The following is a 20443-nucleotide window of genomic DNA, read 5'->3' as shown; positions in this document are numbered from 1 at the left end:
TGGAGTCCTGAAGTGTTTGTGTGTGCCTTGAATGTCTTCGACCTGTGAATAAACTTCCTCACTGTGGAATAATGGACTTTAGATTGTTTGGAAATGGCTGTATTTTCCCTCCCAGATTGATGGCAGCAGCAGTTGCTCCTCTAAGATCATCGCTAATGCATTCATCTTTGGCATTGTGTTCACACACCTGAAAGCTCTAGAAACACAAGCTGACAAAACTTCTGCTTCTCACACTTGTTAATGATCAGTTTGTAGTGTTTGGCTAATACTGACCCTCTTAATTCTTATGTTAACTGTAAGGGTGTTTATAGTTTTGCACTCACCGCTTCTACATATTGGCTTTATTTTTTTGTTAAATAAATAATGACACAATGCAATTTGTCACGTGTTGGTGTTCATCTAAGGTTTCCTTTTCAGATTTTAAAACCTGACAAAAACCACATACTTTTTAAATTATGTTTATTATAAAAAATATAATAAATTCCATATTTATTGATATGGAACCATGAAATTTGATAGAGGGTCCAAATTTTTTGAGATGACTGCATATAAAAATAAAGTGCACTGTAAAAATATACATAAATTATCAGTTTTCTGTATTTTGTGATTCATTTTTTTATTTGTTATTTCCCCCATTTTGCTTTTAAGTTGCATTATGGGATCTTGATCTTTCTTCCATCAACTTTTAGCCTTGACAATTTCCAAAAAGTGACTTTGAATTGATATATTATCTGGGTTGGTGTATATTACCATACAAAAACTTGTAATAAACTGCCAGTACATTTTCTGTTAATTTACATTTATTTTAGACTTATTTTTCTAGATCTTATTTTTTTTTACATTATATTATTTCAGACTACTAAAATGTCAATAAAACTCACTTTGTTAAACTGTAGAGTTGAATTTTTAACATCAAAAGTTGACAAACCGAGATCAAGATCCCATTATGCAATTCAAAACCGTAAATAAAAGGAAAAACACCTGTGACTTTTAATTAACTGATATTTTATAACAGTGTGTACATCAGATAAAGTAATATTTAATAATTTCAAGGCTTCTAGAATTTGTCTTTTGAAGAGTAGACTTTTGCGACTTTCTTATCAAACTTAATGGCGCTTTTTAAAAGTACACTTTATATTAGGTCTGTGTGATTAATTGAAATTGAATCGCAATTGCAATTTGAAACGTTGCAATAAGTTAATCACATTGCGTTAATATGAAATTATATATATATATATATACATATATATACACACACATATATATATATATAGTTAGATTTGTCCTGGTCATTAATGCTGATGATAATTCTGATGTTAAAATATTGTGTTTGAGACATATGCTTACAATCTGTAATGTTCTGCGTAAAAACTGTCACTGATGTGATTTTCGTGAATACAGAAGACCGGGTGGGTATTTTTGTATAACGGCAGGTGTTGGATACTTTTTGGGCTGGAATCATTCAGCTAAATCTGGCAACACTGTGTGCACTTTCATTTCCACTGCTAAGAGCGGTTCACTTAACATGCGGCTCCTAAAGGATCACTCTGTGCCACAAACTGAATACAACTAATTTACTTGTATTCACAGCCTATGCAGGTTTTGTTAACTAAAGTAGACTTTTTTTCAGAGGCGCGCACGCCGCCCTCTCTGTGGTAACAGCTGATGGTCATCTCACGTCACGTGTGATTTTGCAGTCGCAAATACATTACATGAAGACAGAAATTGCATTTTTGAGGTGAATTATATCTTACAAATACAGCATGTGACTCTTTCAACACAATTTGGAGGTGTCCTCATTGCTGAACAACGTATGTAAAACAATGTGAAGACTTGCGCGGCCACCATTGCTACTGAACTTGAAAATATGATTGACAGAATTGCAGAAATGCTGGATTAAGATCGTCTAGGGCAGGGTGGCCAACCCTGTTCCTGGAGAGCCACCTTCCTGCAGATTTCAGTTGCAACCCATATCAAACACACCTGCCTGTAATTATCACGTGGTGTTCAGGTCCTAATTAATTGTTTCAGGTGTTTTTGGGTAGCAACTGAAATCTGCAGGAAGGTGGCTCTCCAGGAACAGGGTTGGCCACCCCTGGTCTAGGGAGTCGAATTGAGATTGCGATCTTTTAACGATTAATTGTGCAGTTCTACATTTAATGTATTTTTTGGGCATTATCAATTCACTGTTGCTTTAATTGAGTGTGAGAAGTGTGGCAAAAATAGACCCTGCGCCGAAACTACCGAGCTACAGCTGCTTCAGCGATGCTCACGTTCTGCTCATACTTGCAGTGTGAAACAGGCTTTAGAATACTTTGAATTAGAACAGATTTTTTTTAATCTACTTACACTGCATTTATTGGTAAAAAATGGACAAAGCTTTCTTCTTTTTGTGTTTAATCAAAGAAATAAATTTTTAAAAGCGAGTAATAAATGACAGAACTTCATTTAGCGTGAACTATCCCTTCAAGAATACCCATATGATGTATTTTAAATACAGGCTCCATTAAATGTTTTTTTAAGTCTGCACTTCACATATTTGCACATTGGAAGCATGAGATTCGAATGTTTCCATAACCACCACCATGAAGATAAGGGATCATAAAAAGGGTACATCTTTTGTGAAGCATAACTAGAAAGGACCATAGCAGAAAGACTAGGTATCATGCTGAGCAGGATCATAAAACAGGAAGACAAAGCCCAAGATGATGATGGAAGGCTGAAAAAGTTATGTGGTGATATCTACCAGCTGTTTGCGGTTTTCCTCCAAGCTCAGTCCAAGAACTCCCAAGAACGATCCAAACGCCAACTGCAATCAGTAGACAGACGTAAATGCAAGAAGAGAAACAAATGAAGCAGACTTCTCTTAAGAACATAAGCAGCGCCATATGAGCACTGGAAATCATTATCATCGTTTCGATTAATTTCATCCGAAAAGATTTATGACACGGCCTCAATGGTTCTATCAAGCTTAAGTGACAAGAAAATATGAGGGGGAAGTCGGAAACACGCAAATATTTCAGCAATCATGGGATAAATGACAGATCCAAACCCCTCTGCATGTAAATGATCTTCAAGGCTGTCGGTTTATTAGAGATATACTGCAGTTGTTCTCCTAGTCCAGGTCTCCAGCAGGGTATCTGCAGGAGTTTCACAAAGCGTCCAAGTTCACAGATGGAAAAAGAGATGTTTTGGTAACACAGTATGTGGTTTACTTCTCACTGTCAGACTGGTTTTATCATCTTCTTTTTCCTGCTGTGAGCTTTTGATAATGTTTGACGCTGTATCAATAAGAAGCTTGGTATTTATAATGTCTGAACGGACTTGAGCTCAGCGATGAAGTCACTAATGCGATTCATTAATGGAGAACATGCCGCTTTGAGGGGTAAACAAGCCAGAACTAGCTTTGTCACGATTACCAGTTTCAAGGTAAATTTTCTAATGTATTACCATTTCAAACTTTAGTCTTTTCATTAAAACCGTGATTGAATGTTTATGGAAATGTCCTTTGGTTGAAAATTTTTGGGAGAAAATTTTAAACTTTTTATCCATAGTATTAAAACAAACTGTCCACAATTTTGCATTCTAAATATTTTACTGATAAGAAACTAATAACTTAGTGCTTATTACATGCAAAACTTATAATAGCTCGTTTTTGGAAAAATATAAAAAGGCAGCATTTTGGACAACGGTTGTGGGAATTGTTTTATTGTTTGGCTTTAGAAAAATTGACTTAAACAGTCAAGAGAAAACCTGAATAGTTTTTCAAAATTTTGGAATCCCTTTGTAGGATTCCTGAAGCAAGCTGATACAAATCTTTTCTCTGTATAACTTGTATCACCTGCTATTGAAATACACTTGTTGTTTTATAACGTACCTATATATTGTATGTGGAAGTACATGCATATACTTATATATTAGTACAGTGCCTGTCATATTTGAAATTAGTCCTTAATTAAGACAAAAATATCACAATTTGATTTTTTCATCAAATCGCACAACCCTTTTGGCTTTTATAAAGCAGCTACGTGCAGTATTACAATAAACAATGCAAACATTGATCTTATTTTTTTCCCAAATGCAGGTTTAGCAAAGAATACATTGAATTATTAATAAAAACACAAACAATTGTGTACATGAAATAATACAAACATAAACAAATCCAAAATGCAGGATCCATGTTTACATTTTTTGTCACAAAATTGCGTAAAGCTGCCAATTTTAGTTGCCGTTTGTTTTTTTTCAGATACAAAATGAGTGTATTTTGGAATAATACACTTGAATAAGTGTGCAACAATTATTTTTTTTACATTTTCAGATGATTTTAACAAAACTGTGATCACATTGATAACTACATTTTCATATCATTGCTGTCATTTCAGATATGACATGTTTATTCTTGTGCAATAATCAATGAACATTGCTGTCGTATCATGACTGCAGCAGGCACAATGATATTACAAAGGTAGTTAAGTAAAAACACTGCGTAATATCATTGCGCCTGCTGCAGTCATGGTACAAAAGCAAGCACTTTGATTATTCCATCAGAATGAGAGTATAGTTCCTAGCCATATCAACCTAGATAATCACAACTTTTCATTTTCTATGGGTCTTACTACACAATGTAATACAGAAAAGTCAAGCTTTATACAGGAAAATAATCAACACTCTTTTTAAAATTTTGTGTGAGATGCTAATGGCCTTATTCGATTCAATGATTTATGCTAAGCTAAGCTAAAAGTTCTTCGCCAGACCAACAGATTTGCTGAATAGATTCAAAGGTTGTTAAACTCAACTGTTCAACTCTGGGGCAGTTGTAAAATGAGCCTATTCCTAAAAAAAACTATTTCCATCAGGTACATATTAACACGGTTATCTGGCAGGATCTGATTTCATCTCATTTTCATCAGTGTTCTTTTTCATAAATCTCATTTAGGTTTTTGTTATACTCATTATACTCATCAGAGCATATGTGACTCATTAAATATGCTTAAAAACAGCTCTTTTACTTTTGTAACTTCTAAAAGGACTGAGCAGAGACCTTGAAATTTAGCAAATTGTAGCTTGTTTCCTAATTTCCACTGTACATGTCAACAACACCCAGTCATTAGAGTATTACTGTAGTGTACTGACTGCCTAATTTCTGTTAACACTCTCTCAATAGGCATTCCACATCTGTAAATAACTTTGCAAGTGCATGTTGTTTTTCTTGTAATCCCAACCTTAGAGTCTGCTATTCCACTAATATTTAATGAGAGTCAACAGAATGTCTAAAGCAAGCACTGTCAATGGTTTGAGAAGCACATACTGTACCTCAAAATTCGTTCATTCATTCATTTTCGACTTAATCTGGGGTTGCCACAGCGGAATGAACAGCCAACTTATACAGCATATGTTTTATGCAGCTAATGCCCTTCCAGTCGCAACCCATCACTGGGAAACACCCCATAACTCAAAATATTGTACAAAATCATACAAATTTGTATTGATAAACAAACTGACCCATCGTGATTCAGCAAAGAAGAAACACTGTGTGTACTATATATTCAAGTTGTTCCTTAATTGCATTCAAATGGCAATCCTAACTCAATAACTATATGTAGGATTGTGCTTGAGTATTTACTGTTTTGTTCTCTAGAACTAATTATTTAATCCGGCTCCAGGGGACACACAGCACATTTTATATGTCACCCTTATTTAACACACCAGGGCCATATTCACAAAACACCTTAATCCTTTTTAGATTTTTTCCTAAATTGGCATGTTGTTGTAACTATTGTTAGCCTTAAAGGAACACTCCATCTTTTTTTTTTTTTTAAAGACTCATTTTACAAATCTCCTAGAGTTGAATTGAACAGTTGAATGGAACCATTTCTGAATCTGTTCAGCCGATTTCCTTTTCATTTTTAGCATAGCTTGTTTGCGGGTTTGGCCATTAGCATTACCTTAAAAAAATGTAAGAGTTTTTTCATTATTATCCTATTTAAACCTGAAGTCTTCTGTGAATACAACCAAAGTATTTTTAATAAGTATTTTATTATATATATATATATATATATATATATATATATATATATATATATATATATATATATATATATATATATATATATATATATATATATATAAAGTATTTCAAAGTAAATTATTGTGTAATACAACCAATGGAAAATGAAAAATTCATTCATTCATTTTCTTTTGGCTTAGTCCATTTATTCATCTGGGGTCGCCAAAGTGGAATTAACCGCCAGCATTCAGCATAAGTTTCACACAGCAGATGCCCTTCCAGCTGCAACCCTAGTACTGGGAACCCTCTGACATTCAAACTCAAGTCATTTAGAGAGCAGGTCTTTGGACTTTGAGGGAAACCGGGACACACAGGGAGAACATGCAAACTCCACACAGAAATGTCAATTGAACCAGTTAGGACTCAAACTAGTGACTTTCTTGCTGTGAAGCAACAGTGCTAACCACTGAGTCACCATGCCGCCTAAATGACAAATGACTATTTTCTATTTTTAACATCGCAAGCAACTATATTCTCAAGAAACGCTGCTGCTGTACCATGGCTACATCAGGCAGACGAAATATGAAACCTGACTCAATTCATTATGCTAAGCTAATCTAACAGTGACCTAAGAACAAGAAATCGGCTTAATGGATTGTAAAAAAGGTTCAAGTCAACCATTTAACTCTAGGAGACTTGAAAAATTAACCTTTTTCAAAAAATGTGGAGTGTTAATTTAAGGATTAAAGTAATTCCTAACATGTAGATTTAGGAGGAAATCTTAAGGACTGAGCCACCATTGGTAAAAAAAAAAACATCAAATGTAACATTTAAATATTTGAAATATGTGGGCTCCGTGGGTAGAACTGTCACCTCACAGCAAGAGGGTCGCTGGTTCGAGTCTTGGCTGAGTCATCTGGCATTTCTGTGTGGAGTTGGCATGCTCTCCTTGTGTTGGTGTGGGTTTCCTCAGGGTGCCCCGGTTTTCCCTACAGTCCAAAGACATGTGCTACAGGTGAACTGGGTAAGCTAAATTAGCCGTAGTTCATATGTGTCAATGAGAGTGTATGGGTGTTTCCCAGTGATGGGTTGGAACTAGAAGGGCATCCTCTGCGTAAAACATATGCTGGATAAGTAGGCAGTTCATTCTGCTGTGACGACCCCTAATTAATAAAGGGGCTAAGACAAAAATAAAATAAATGGCTGAATTAAAATATATGTTTTAATATATATATTTACATTTATTTTCTTAATAACAAGAAGACAAAAATATTTAAAAAAATGTTTATGCAGATTTATGCTTTATGAATACGAATATGAACATTTTATTATACATATATTTTAATTATTTTAGTGAAAATTTAACCTTTTAGAACGCAATTATTTTCTTAGCCTGCATTTTAAAGTCTTTATTTGAAGTGACAACATAATATTGAACTCAACTTTTCATGAACTGTCCCTTTAATACTTGTCTCTATTCCTTTATGAAATTGGTCTCAGCTGCTTTGTAAAAATGTTTTAAGAGAAAACTTCTGGCTAAAAATTTTAGGAGAACTATTAGTGGTTAAGATAAAATTTTTGTGAATACAGGCCTTGATGAAGTTCATCAAGCTCCAAGAAACGAACAGATAACAGACACATACAGGTCCTGTTAATCTGATTCTGGCAGAAATTGTAATAGAAAGCAGAGATGTGATGTGAAGTGGGAGAATAAAGTCTTGAACAGCCATTCTGTAGCATGCTGGGCGAGTTGCAGAAGTTTGATAAAAGTGCTGTCACATTTATCATTCTTTGGCGGATTTTCACTTCAGTCCTTTCACACCATCAGGAATTTTACATCAAGGTGAAAGATTTCCCCATGCAGGTTTTGCAACTCAAATGATTCATGTTTATGTGCCAATCACTATGTTATCCAACAGAACGCTGCTTGGTTTAAAAGTACATGAACCACTTTTGACTATAAATGCAATGTATAAAGAAGGAAATATGAACGAAAATTTATGTCAACCTATGTGAGTCTTTTATCTCTCTTATTTACAAATACATACAACTATCTGTGTAGATTAATACAATACAGATAGAAATGTTTGGACTGATGAAACATGAAGAGAATCTAAACATGACGTCAACATTATATTGTTAATTTTACATGACATTGTAAAAATGTGCCCAGGACATTTTTGAAAACCCACAAATAGCACGTTGTTTTGCAGTTTTGGTTTTCACAAATCCACTAGAGGGTGCCATGTATATTTGTGGCCATCTCAAATATGTAACTAGGGCAAATATGTTACTCATCCATGCCATTTCTTGTGGATCCACCAGAGTGTAAATTTCTACAAATATTAACGCCCTTCTCGTGTGCGTCCAAGAGAGAAGCCGGTCGGCCAGTCGTGCATATTATATCAGTTTGATATGGACTGACTCCACACTTCTCTTTCCCTAACCAACTGTTAGTGGGCTCTATTTTAATGATACAGCCGCATAGTCTAAAGCGCATGGTGCAAAAGCATTAAGGGTGTGTCCGAATCCAGGTATGCTATTTTAAGGACAGAAAAATACGCTTTGCGCCACAGTGCATGGTCTAACAGGGTTGTGCTTATTCTCTTAATGAGTTATAGGTGTGTTTTGAGCATAACGTGCATTAAACTAATCAGAGTCTCATCTCACATTCCCTTTAAAAGTCAGTTGCGTCAGGCCATTTGCTGTTTACATGGCGGACTTTGTAAGTGGAAAAATTGAATACTTTACTAGCGAGAAAACAATTAAACAGACCATCTTCAGCGCGAGTTAAAAGAATGAGTCTTCTCCATTCAGCCTCTTTACTTTTACTCTTTACTCCTTTATTTTCATGAAGTAAGGAAACAGTGGAAACTCACTCCACTGAAGACATCTATTGGCCTAAATATTTGATTTCGTTTGTTAAGCGCAAAGATTTGTTTCAGAATTATTTCTAAATTCGATTACCAGCAAATTAATAAATGAACAACAATAACAAAGTGTATTTATAAAAGTTATATCCAAACACACGTCCTATACTTATGCCACATATGGTGATGCATACATCCCCAAAACCGGACAGGTGGACAAATCTAAACTTATTTTTATTAAAACAAATATAAATATGAATAAAAATGAATGATACTGCTAATAATAATAACATTAAACAAATTGTCATGAATAAACCAACCCCCCCCCCCCGATTAGGCATGGAGGCGGTGTGTTTTATATTTATGTAAAAATAATACATTTTGCAACATTTTAATCCTTTATATCTTTTTCATTTGTTAAGATATTTGTGTATTGCTCTACATCCAGTGTGTCTTAAGCAACGTGATACTGCTAATAATAATAACATTAAACAAATTGTCATGAATAAACTAACAATGAGCGCACAAAGCGGCAACAATGGATTTGGATGCAAACAAGGTGCAAAACGTGAAAATTAGGGTTGCGCTTGTCTGAAAATAGCAACAAATCCCACCAAACATGTCTTGTGCCGGGTGTATGATAGAGCCCAGTGTTTTCAAAAGCAAACTAGAAGAAAAACACCATTGTGACTGCACAATTCTACAGCGTCCTGACACTAAATTTTTTAGGATTTGTTTAACCTGGTTTATGGAATCCAAAATACTCAAACTCCGCTCCGCTCCCACGTCTGGAGCTATTCTCAGTGAGCTACCATGCAAACCGCGCACGCCAGAAAAGCCATTGATATAGAGATAAGCAGTCAGCGGTACTGCCCCATAGTGTTCAATTACATATAAAATGCAGCCATATGTACACACGAGTACATATTTCTTGGTTCTCAAAAATGTACACCAGTGAACATTTTCCTAATCAGCCTGTGCTTGTATTTTTTAGGGGTAATGTACAGCAATGTTAACGTGAGAACAGCAGGTGCAAATGGCACTCGCGAGAGATCTGAAAAAGCATACACAGCGGCCTCTGGTGGATTAGCGAAAACGAAAACTGCAAAAAAAATGTAGTACAATAGTGTGGTTGTCAATGGAAGCATCCAATCAACAAATCACATGCCAGCAACTCAACGCATTTAGGCATGAAAATATGTTCAAAATAAAGAGCTGAATTTAAAACAAAAAGCTTTGGAATGAGGGGAAACGATGTGTGAAGTGATTTTTGATGTTGCCTATTTGTTGATGCCAGATAAGGTGTTAAAAAATGACTGTTGAATCTTTTCTGCGGTGAAAAATGCCTCAAGCCAGAGGTCAGAGAAGAATGGTTAGACTGACAGAAAGCCAACGATAACTCGAATAACCACTTGTTATTTCTCAGCAGGGGTGGACTTAAATTAGGGGCCCTAAACAATTTCAGGCATGGGACCCTAGCATTGAAACTCAAAACACTTTATAGTTATTTTTTCTACTGTAGATTCATTTTTTTTTGTTATTTTTGTTTTTTGTTAATAAACTGCATGTTAAAAATATATTTCAAGTGGAACCTTTATCTTAATGTACAATTAAATTAAAATTAACTAAAGTTCCACTATTCACAGGGTCCCAGGTATTGAAAAGAAATAATACCAATAAAACCTTAATGATTATAGACAGATTTACAACGTCGGGGAGTGACACAAACAACTAAGGTTTGGATCCAAATGCAGGTTTAATCAGTAGTCAGGCAAGCAAAGGTCAATTCAGGTGCAAACAGATATATGCAGACAATCCAGAATCATAGTCGAATAACAGGCAAGGAGGTCAGAAGGCAGGCAGCAAACAAGGACAAAGGGATAAGCTAGGCTAAGGTCAAAACACGGAGAAACAAGACAAGGAAACCGAGTTGTAGTGTTACTATTACAGTTAACAAGACTCGGCAATGGAAGTGAGTGAGTGTGCTGCTTAAATAGTGTGTGCAATCAGTCTCTGACAATCCTCAGGTGGTGCGAGTAATCAGTCTGGATGAGGAAGCATGTGTGAGTGTGACCGGAGTGCATGTATGAAAACGTAGTCCAGAAATGGCGGGTTTGTAGTCCATGGTTATAGAGAGTGAAATCCAGCGATCTTATGGAGTACGATCGCTGGTTATCATGACAACATGACGGTAAATTTATCAAATATGATTAAAATAGGCTTCTTGGCATTGGTCGGAGCCCCCTAATTCCTTGGGGCCCTAAGCAGCTGCTTACCTTGCTTATTGGTTAAGTCTGCCCCTGTTTCTCAGATATGCTTTTCTAAGTATTGTTGCTGAACATATCCATCTCTTCATTACCACAGAGCGTTGATCTGGTGATGGCTTGCCTCATAGCATAGCGAATAAAAAAAATGGTTTCTTTAACATGACAGCGAGTTCACCATACACTGTAATAAATATCCCGTTTTGTATTTTGTGATTCGCAAGTGTTTTCTATTTATTTACGGCTGTAAATTGCATTATGGGACATTGATCTCCGCTCTGTCGATTTTTGGTGTTGAAAATTCAAATTGATTTAACAAAGTGGCTTTTATTGACATTTTAGTCCTTTGAAATAATATAATGTGTAAGACTAGAGAAATAAGTCTGTAAAATAACAGAAAATGTCCTGGCAGTTTATTACAAGGTTTTTGTATCGTAATATACCACACCAACCCAGACAATATATCACTTTCAACTATTACAAATGTCAATAAAAGTCACTTTTTTTAACTTTTCAAAGTTAAAAGTTGTTGGAAGAAAGATCAAGGTCCCCTAATGCAATTCATAATCATAAATGAACGGAGGCAAATAAAAAATAAAATGTAAGTGTATTTTTTACAGTGTAGCCTCTGCAATCACTGGGTTTAAATCCAAAAGAGCACATTTGGTATCTGGTGAAAAGGGATATTTACAGTCTACAGAAACTGCAAGATGCTATCATATCAATATGGACTGAAATCTCTAGTTTCCAGCAGCTTGCTGATGCTATGCCAAGAAGTGTTTCTTTAATGAAACAGCACAATTAAAGATGGTTCACTATACTATTGTGAAGCATATTTGTTATGTATATATTATAGTATTTGCTTACACATGGTTAATGAATGCTAACTGTAATGTTACTAATGGGTTGGTAAACTGTATTAAATTCTGTAGTATACTTTAGTTTTTACTACAGTAAACTGTGGTGTACAATATACTCTACAGTAGTAGAAAACTGTACATTTATTAACGTTTAATCATTCATTTCCCATCAGCTTAGTCCCTTTATTTATCAGGGGTCACCATATCAGAATGAACCGCCAACCTATCCAGCATATGTTTTACACACGCTTTTCCAGCTGCAACCCAGTACTGGGAAACACCCATTCACATTTACATACATCTTAAAGGAGCTAATAATTTTGTCCTTAAAATGGTGTTTAAAAAAATTCAAACTGCTTTTATTCTTGCCCAAATAAAAAAAAATAAGACTTTCTCCAGAAGAAAAAATCATTATAAGATATACTGTGAAAATTTCCTTGGCCTGTTAAACATAATTTGGGAAATATTTCAAATATTTGAAAAATTCAAAAGGGGGCTAATAATGCTGACTGTAACTGTATGTAAGGATGAAAGGGCTAAATCTGCATTTATTCCAAAACTGCATTTATATATTGTATTTCAGATGAAAAGTGATAGTCTATTTAACAGTTTGCAGTTTTCTCATGAAGATTTGCCTTGGAACGCTTGGTGGGGCTCTGTCTGTTTTGGCAGCTTCTATGTGTTACATAGACTTAGAAAAGTGGATTTGCCTTGGCTTTTGAGGGAATGACTACTATAGCTGAAATTGGATTTCTTCCTGTCTTGACAGAAGACACATTTCTAATGGCTGCTTTCTTCACAGACTATGATTCAACTGAGTGAGAGATTTAAGTACGTTCATTGGTTGGCTGGAATGGACTGGAATTTTCATTGTGATCAAAAATAAACTCTATAGTTTCCCATGCAGGATACAGTATGTGCTGAAAGATTTATATAAATATCAGAATACCAACACTGTGTGTGTGTGTGTGTGTGTGTGTGTGTGTGTGTGTGTGTGTGTGTGTGTGTGTGTGTGTGTGTGTGTGTGTGTGTGTATATATATATATATATATATATATTCATTCATTTATTTTCTTGTCGGCTTAGTCCCTTTATTAATCCGGGGTCGCCACAGCGGAATGAACCGCCAACTTATCCAGCGAGTTTTTATGCAGCGGATGCCCTTCCAGCCGCAACCCATCTCTGGGAAACATCCACCACACACACATTCACACACACAATCATACACTACGGACAATTTAGCCTACCCAATTCACCTGTACCGCATGTCTTTGGACTGTGGGGGACACCGAAGCACCCGAAGGAAACCCTCGCGAACGCAGGGAGAACATGCAAACTCCACACAGAAATGCCAACTGAGCCGAGACTCGGACCAGCGACCCAGCGACCTTCTTGCTGTGAGGCGACAACACTACCAACTGCACCACTGCTTTGCCATATATATATATATATATATATATATATATATATATATATATATATATATATATTCACACCTACTGGCCACTTTATTAGGTACACCTTATTAATCCTGGGTTGGACCCCCTTTTGCCTTCAGAACTGCCTGACATCCTCTGTGACATAGGTTCAACAAGATAATGAGAATAATCCTCAGAGATTTTGGACCATATTGACATGATAGCAGCACACAGTTGCTGCAGATTTGTCAGCTGCAAATCCATGATGCCAATCTTCCGTTCCACCACATCCCAATGGTCCTCTATTGGATTGAGATCTGGTTACTGTGAAGGCCATTATAGTACAGTGAACTCATTGTCATGCTCAAGAAACCAGTCTGAGATTATTCACGCTTTATAAAATGGTGTGTTATCCTGCTGGAAGTGGCCATCAGAAGATTGGTAGCCTTTGAGAATTGTAGCTGACACCAACAACTATGCTACGTTCAAAGTCACTTAAATCACCTTTCTTCCCCATTCTTTACCATGTACATGCCTAAATGCATCGAGTTGCTGCCATGTGATTGGATGATTAGAAATTTCCGTTAATGAGCATATATATATATATATATATTTTTTTTTTTTCTTTTTTACATATATAAAAAATGTAATTATGACACTTACAATAATGCCTGAAATGTATCCTGTGATGCTGACACTTTCCGTGCGTGTACTGATGTAGATGCCCATCACAACTATTAGCAAAGACAGACTTAACATCCCAGAAACCAGCCACTGAGCTTTTCTCCTCCTTATCTTTAACACATCTGCCAGAGAAAGAAAGGCAGAGTTAACTGAAAGTGAATTTCATTTAAAAACTTATTTGAGATGTGAAATAATTACCCTGTCCTGCATTTTTCCGTGTGGTAAAAATAACTTTTTTTTCTTCTGTTTTATATTAAGCTATTGAAATGTTTTCAGTGAGAATTAGGACATATAAGTAATCAATTTTAAAAATGACGTTTAATAATCTCAGCTTTTCAATAATTACGTTTTTTTTTCTGCAATTGTGCTGAAATTCAGTGTCATTCTTGACTGTAATGCAATAAATACATACAGAAAAAGTTGTTCTAAAAGTTATAAGTAAATGTTTTATACAATTGAAGTTATAAAAACATGTAATATTTAGTTTAAAATGTGTAATATGAAAATAATTATTGCTATCATCATCATCATCATCATTGAGGTCAAATGAGCTCTATTGTGAAAAAATACGTCATTAAAAATCAGTAAGCGGTTCCCATTATCCAGTGATAAGCTTGATCATATCTTTTATGACGTCAAAAATTCTAAAACATTTTTAGAATGACAGACAGCATTGAATAAGTCCACAAGAAACAAAAAATACTATAGTAAATGCTAGTGGTTTTGAATCATACTAGAGTAAAACTTAATTTTTTTAATGTATATTTTATAGTATTTGTAACACATTGTAATTGAAAAGTGTGAAACTAATGAACTGATAAACTGTAATAAATATTCTAGTACACTTTAGTTAACTTATCTCATCTTTAATAACTGTGGTGTACAGTTTACCCTGAAGTTGTATAAAACTACAGTATTTGTTTATATTAGTTGCTGTATTACTCGGTAAAAGAATTACAGCTACAAAATAATTTAAGAAAACTATAGTATGATTTAAAACACTAAAGTATTTAAATTAGGCTACTAAAGTAAGTATTGTTATCTGGGAGTAATTAATGTCGGGTACATTAAAGTATTTAGGCTATCATTCAGTGACAAAACGAGTCAGATTTTTGACAAAATATTTTCGATTAATTATTACTTTAATATAACATGGGAGCCGCAAAACCAATACAAATCCTCTAATTAGAAACATTTATTTAAGCTGAAGTGTTTGTTTTCTTACCTGCGACAGTGTGTGGTGGAGCAGCGTCGCGCCGTGTCGTTTCCTGTGAGTTTGTCATCTGTCCTCCTCGTTATAAATGTTTATAATCCACACGGAATCCCTCACTGCTATTGACCGGACTCTGCACGCCGCCGAGACTGCGGGAGCTTTTATACACGTGCCCGCGCCCACCGGGGAATTTAAGGTCGTAAAATTAGAGCCTGAGCAAAGTGGACGAGCTCAGCTGCATCTCTCCTTAGTGATGTTGTTCTTAGTTTTACTTTCAGAGGAAACTTCTGTTCCATTTGATGCGGTATATTTAATATGTCTAATTTGAGTGTAACAATATCATATATATATATATATATATATATATATATATATATATATATATATATATATATATATATATATATATATATATATATATATATATAATAGTATAATGTTATGTATGTATACATACACGCACATACACACACACACACACACACACACACACACACACACAGGTTAGATTTTCATTTCATTTGGTGGTTAATTGTCACACATTTACATTATAGGATGTTTATATTACACATTTTTTATTTTCTAAACGGGTTAATGAGAAAAATCTATAAAACAGCCCAGGCTCACGACTCATGACACCCATGACAACAAAAGTGGGGGATGTCACAATTTTAAAGACAAGTTGTCACAAAGGAGTCTGCCTTTTATTCCTTCATTTTATCTCTCTAATATATTTAATTAGTGAATTAGTTTTGGGTACATAATTCAACATATGTTCCATCTAAGAAATAATATATATACACATAGAAAAAAAAAGAAAAATATGTTGATCAACTTTTGCGTTGTTTCAACGACTTGCAGATAATTGCCTCAATTTAATTGAGCAATGGAGTCTCCCAAAACTTGCATACCGGTTTTGTAGACTATATAGTTCAGTTCTGAATATAGTCTACAAAACCAGCAAGTTAAATAAACTTAAATATGCAAGTTTTGGGAGACTCCACTACTCAATTAAATTGAGACAACGAGTTTAATCAGACTTAATTTAGTTAAGTCAACTTATTAGGGTTTTCAGTGTGCAATGTAACTTAAATTCGACAAAATGCAAGCGGGCCAAAAAAATAAAGTGATACCCATTATTCAATTTTTTTATGAAGGTGTAAGTTATACTCCTCTATTTAAAAAAAAAAAACACGTTCTGAAAGAGATAAAGCCTCAGGCAGGTATAAAAAAGTAACTCAAAAGTAATGTAACGCATATTTTCCATAAAAAGTAACTAAGTAGCACAGCTAGTTACTTATTAGGGGAGTAACTCAATATTTTAATGCATTACTTTCAGAACTAACCTTCCCCAGCACTGAATATGAAATGATCACCAGTGATCTAGGGACTGTAGATCACTAGTGATCATTACAGAACAGGACAGGACAAGGAAGCAACAAAAAACAACAGACATCGAGAGGGCAACACAAACTGAAATATAAATTCACGGTAATGATTGGCAGTGAACGCAGCTGTGAGTGTCTCCGCCCTCCCCACATTTGTGTGTGTCCAAATGCCCATCAGCTGAAGCAGGGGAGATCGGTGCAAAGCATTCTGGTAGTGGTAGTTCTTTTGGTGTGTAAAGCTGCGTCTCAAATGGCACACTATGCACCCATGCACTATGTACTTATGCACTTACACACTCAACAGCATAGTATATAGTATATGTATGTAGTGTTGTCTCAAATGGCACACTAATGTTTTTGGTAACACTTTATTTTGATGGTCCATTTGAGTATTAGTAGTCTGTCTGCTTAATATCTGTTGATACTGGTCCTTCAACAGACATTTAACTGACTATAAGAAACATAGCAAGTACATGTCAGCTTACACTAACCCAAACCCTTACCCCAACCTAACAGTCTACTTATAATCTAATGAGAATTAGTTAGCATGTAGATACAATGAATTCAACAAACGGACCATCAAAATAAAGTGTGACCATGTTTTTTTTTACTAAACGGAAATTCAAACCGTTTTCCTGATGACGTTTGACGGTTGCTAAATCAGTGAAATAAATTTCCGTACTATCAAATAATAGCTGCCGTGAGTATAACCGCATTCACCATCTGACGGCGCTATAATCACTTTCGTGGTAGAATTTTTCTTTCACCATCCAAAATAAATAAAGTTATCCAACATGTGCGCCCGATAGCTCCGCCCCTTCCGCTACGTGAGCAAAGCTGCGATCGTTGAGTGCGTGAAGTGTCCATCATTACACACTTCATATTACCGGCTAAATGAGTGCATCATCCGGGTAATTAAAGTGCACTCATTACTTTTAGATTTTTCAGTGTGAACGTACTACTTACACTGTTTATACTACAAAATGGAGTAAAATAGTGCATAAGTATGTGATTTGGGACGCAGCTTGAGTGAGTAGTCCCTAGATCGCTGTTGATCGTTACAGAATAACAATATGTTTGGCCTGTCTTAAAATGTTTCTTCTGTGTTTCAGATTTCAGTCTCTCCTTATTTCCATGTCGTTTTCTGTGAAAAATTCAAAGATCTAAGAGAAAAATGAGTCAGATGGTGAGTCAAATCAATTTCAGCTTTAACAGATTTTTGACCACATGGCAGTAGCCTAATTAAAAAGCACATTTTAGGATGTTTAAGATTAAAATGACTTTTATATAATGCCACTAATACAACAATATAGCAGTAAAAATAACAGTGCCCGAAAAATACGGATGTTTTCTAAAATAAAATTCGGTTTGAGGACTGAGCAAAGTCGTTCCAAATGAGTGCTATAAAACTAACAGCATGTTAGGTGTTGTAGTGTTTCTGGCCTTTCCGAATTAGTCAGACGTTAAATGTGCAGCAAAATGCCTTTTTAAGCTGGGATTCATTTAAAAGCCACATTCCTGCCAGGCTGTAAATTATTTCTGCAGTTCAGCACAGCCTTCTATAGATGCAGGTGGATCTAGTTAGCAGAGCAAAACGGTTCTGTATTGTAATAAAAGCTTAGATTCTTTATGTAATTTCACCTTTAAATTCAGTCGGCGGTCTGTATCTCTCGCCAAATGCATTACTTTATTTGCGCTTATGTGCCACATTTAATGCATACTGCTGAGTGTTTAAACTCACACAGTGATACATGATACGTTTGATAGTGTGAGGCGCTTGCTGGGTGATGTTTTTTTTTCCTCAGCCTGCATGCAGCTTGAATCTCTGAAACTATCAGTGATGGTCAGGATTGGTTAGTGAGGGTTCACTGAGATAAGACGAAAACAACTGCTCAGATTTCACAGGGGCCAATGCCGGATGCGTGAATCATAACTTGAGGAGACCGAGGACGGTTATAATACTGTTTTGTTTAAAATTTTCCACAGTTATCTGCTACAAACTAAAATGATCGTGAAACCATGTCAGGACAGGATATATATGTTTTAGTTTTGAGTTTAAGTCATAATTAATAGTCACTACAATATAATTAAAAATGTGAGATGTCCCAACCAACCCAGGCTAATCCTGATTACGTACCCCTTTACACATTTCTGGAAAGCACTAAATACATCCCAGGGGCAAAGGTTTTTTTGCAGTTTTTGTTTTCACAAATCCACCAGAGGCCACTGTGTCAATTGCTCTTGGTCTTCTCACATAAATCCACCAGAGACCTCTGTCGACTGACCATACCTGCCAACATTCGGAACATTGGCTTGCATGGGGAATGAACCAAAAAGCTATGTGGACTGTACCAAAAAGCTGAGGAGTGGGGCGGCGGAGGGTTTAGGGGGGTGGAATTCAGGGAGTTTTCCTGGAGACAGAACAATACCGGAGAAGTAGATGGGTCTGAAATACGGGAGACTCCCGAGAAAAACAGGAGTGTTGGCAGGTATGCGACTGACTGACCAACCGACCAATACATCAACCCATGCCCCTCCCTAAACCCAACCGATAGTGTTTTCAAAATCACAGATTGACCAGCGCCGACCCACTTCCCTAAACCCAACTAATTAGATTTAGTTGGGTTAAACCTAAACCTAACTAGATTTTACCACATTCTCACCCTGTTATTTCCTTGTTTGTATTATTTTTGGCTTTTATTTTTATCTTACCTGCTTTCTGGAACCTTTCTTCGCCGAACTTGAACCCCGTCATCACGGTCAATTCCGCTCTTCATCTCAAATCCTCCGACGTGTACGGTGAGCCACTGGACAAACTGGTAACAATGAGGTATAAGCGGTCAGCTGGTTAGCGTGAAAAGGAATGGCGTAGTGTTTGTTTTGAAGATGAAATGCAGCCATACGTTCCTCTGGCTACATACTTCGCTATTTTCAGAATGACCCTATGTTGGATCCAACAAAGCCTCATTGGAAATATGTGCCCAGTCATTCGTTTTTGTAAACTGAGGTTTTGTTGAAAAATCCACTAGAGGGCGCTGTCTACATTTTTTTTGCAAGTCTCTAAGGCCGTACTCACACTATGTACAGCTGCCTTAAACCGGGCAAAAGCACGCTTGTCCCCCTCCCATCTCCCCCAACGGTCCAAATTCACAATACATTCAGGCCTGGGCACGCTTACATCATTGCACAGTGGAGATTTTTTCTAGTTATATCGTATAAGTCGTTTTAAGTGCGGTGACAGGCAGTCAAATATTTCACTGATCAGATCAGGCACTTATAGCGCTCATAAACAACCATAGAGTACTCGTGCTGCTGCTGCTGCAGGAATGAGGAGGTTTGCTGAAGGTGCGCAGCTGTGGTGCAGTGAGGGGTTTGCGTCTTTAATAAACTACGACAGTTTGCGTTCATTGAACAGTAAGAATGATTAATTATTCCATATGAAACTCCCTTAAAAGTCACGTCTCGCTTTCAGTTTCAGGCTTAGGCGCGTTTTGCACTCACACACAAGCGTACTGCACCAAATCCCAAGTGAACCGCGCTCAGGCCCACCTCTTCCAACCGGGCCAGGGCCGGCCAAGTGAACCATGCCTGAGCCCTATTCAGCGCACTCACACTTCTTAAACGATCCGGGAAACGGGCCTGGCCACGGTTCGGATAGCATAGTGTGAGTACGCCCTAATAAGTTACTGGGCTACATTTTCTCATACTGAAAATGAAAAGTGTTAAAACTCAATGGCAG

The 20443-nt window shown here is 36.2% G+C and overlaps 1 protein-coding gene across 1 annotated transcript in view; it reads right to left on the bottom strand.

Annotated features, from left to right (window-relative positions):
- LOC100332250 (transmembrane protein 255B) overlaps window positions 1-15648 on the bottom strand; it is a 63506-nt gene extending 47858 nt beyond the window's left edge. Inside the window, exons 1-3 of the mRNA XM_002665398.8 lie at window positions 15329-15648; window positions 14083-14225; window positions 2747-2809 (exon numbers count right to left, since the gene is read on the bottom strand). Of these exons, the coding sequence (XP_002665444.3) occupies window positions 2747-2809; window positions 14083-14225; window positions 15329-15386 (264 nt within the window). The 5' untranslated portion in view covers window positions 15387-15648. The remainder of the gene's footprint in view (window positions 1-2746; window positions 2810-14082; window positions 14226-15328) is intronic.
- Window positions 15649-20443: the final 4795 nt, after the last annotated feature.

This window comes from Danio rerio, chromosome 18 (genome assembly GCF_049306965.1).
Source record: "Danio rerio strain Tuebingen ecotype United States chromosome 18, GRCz12tu, whole genome shotgun sequence".
NCBI lineage: Eukaryota > Metazoa > Chordata > Actinopteri > Cypriniformes > Danionidae > Danio > Danio rerio.
This window is presented reverse-complemented; position numbering and strand designations above follow the sequence as displayed.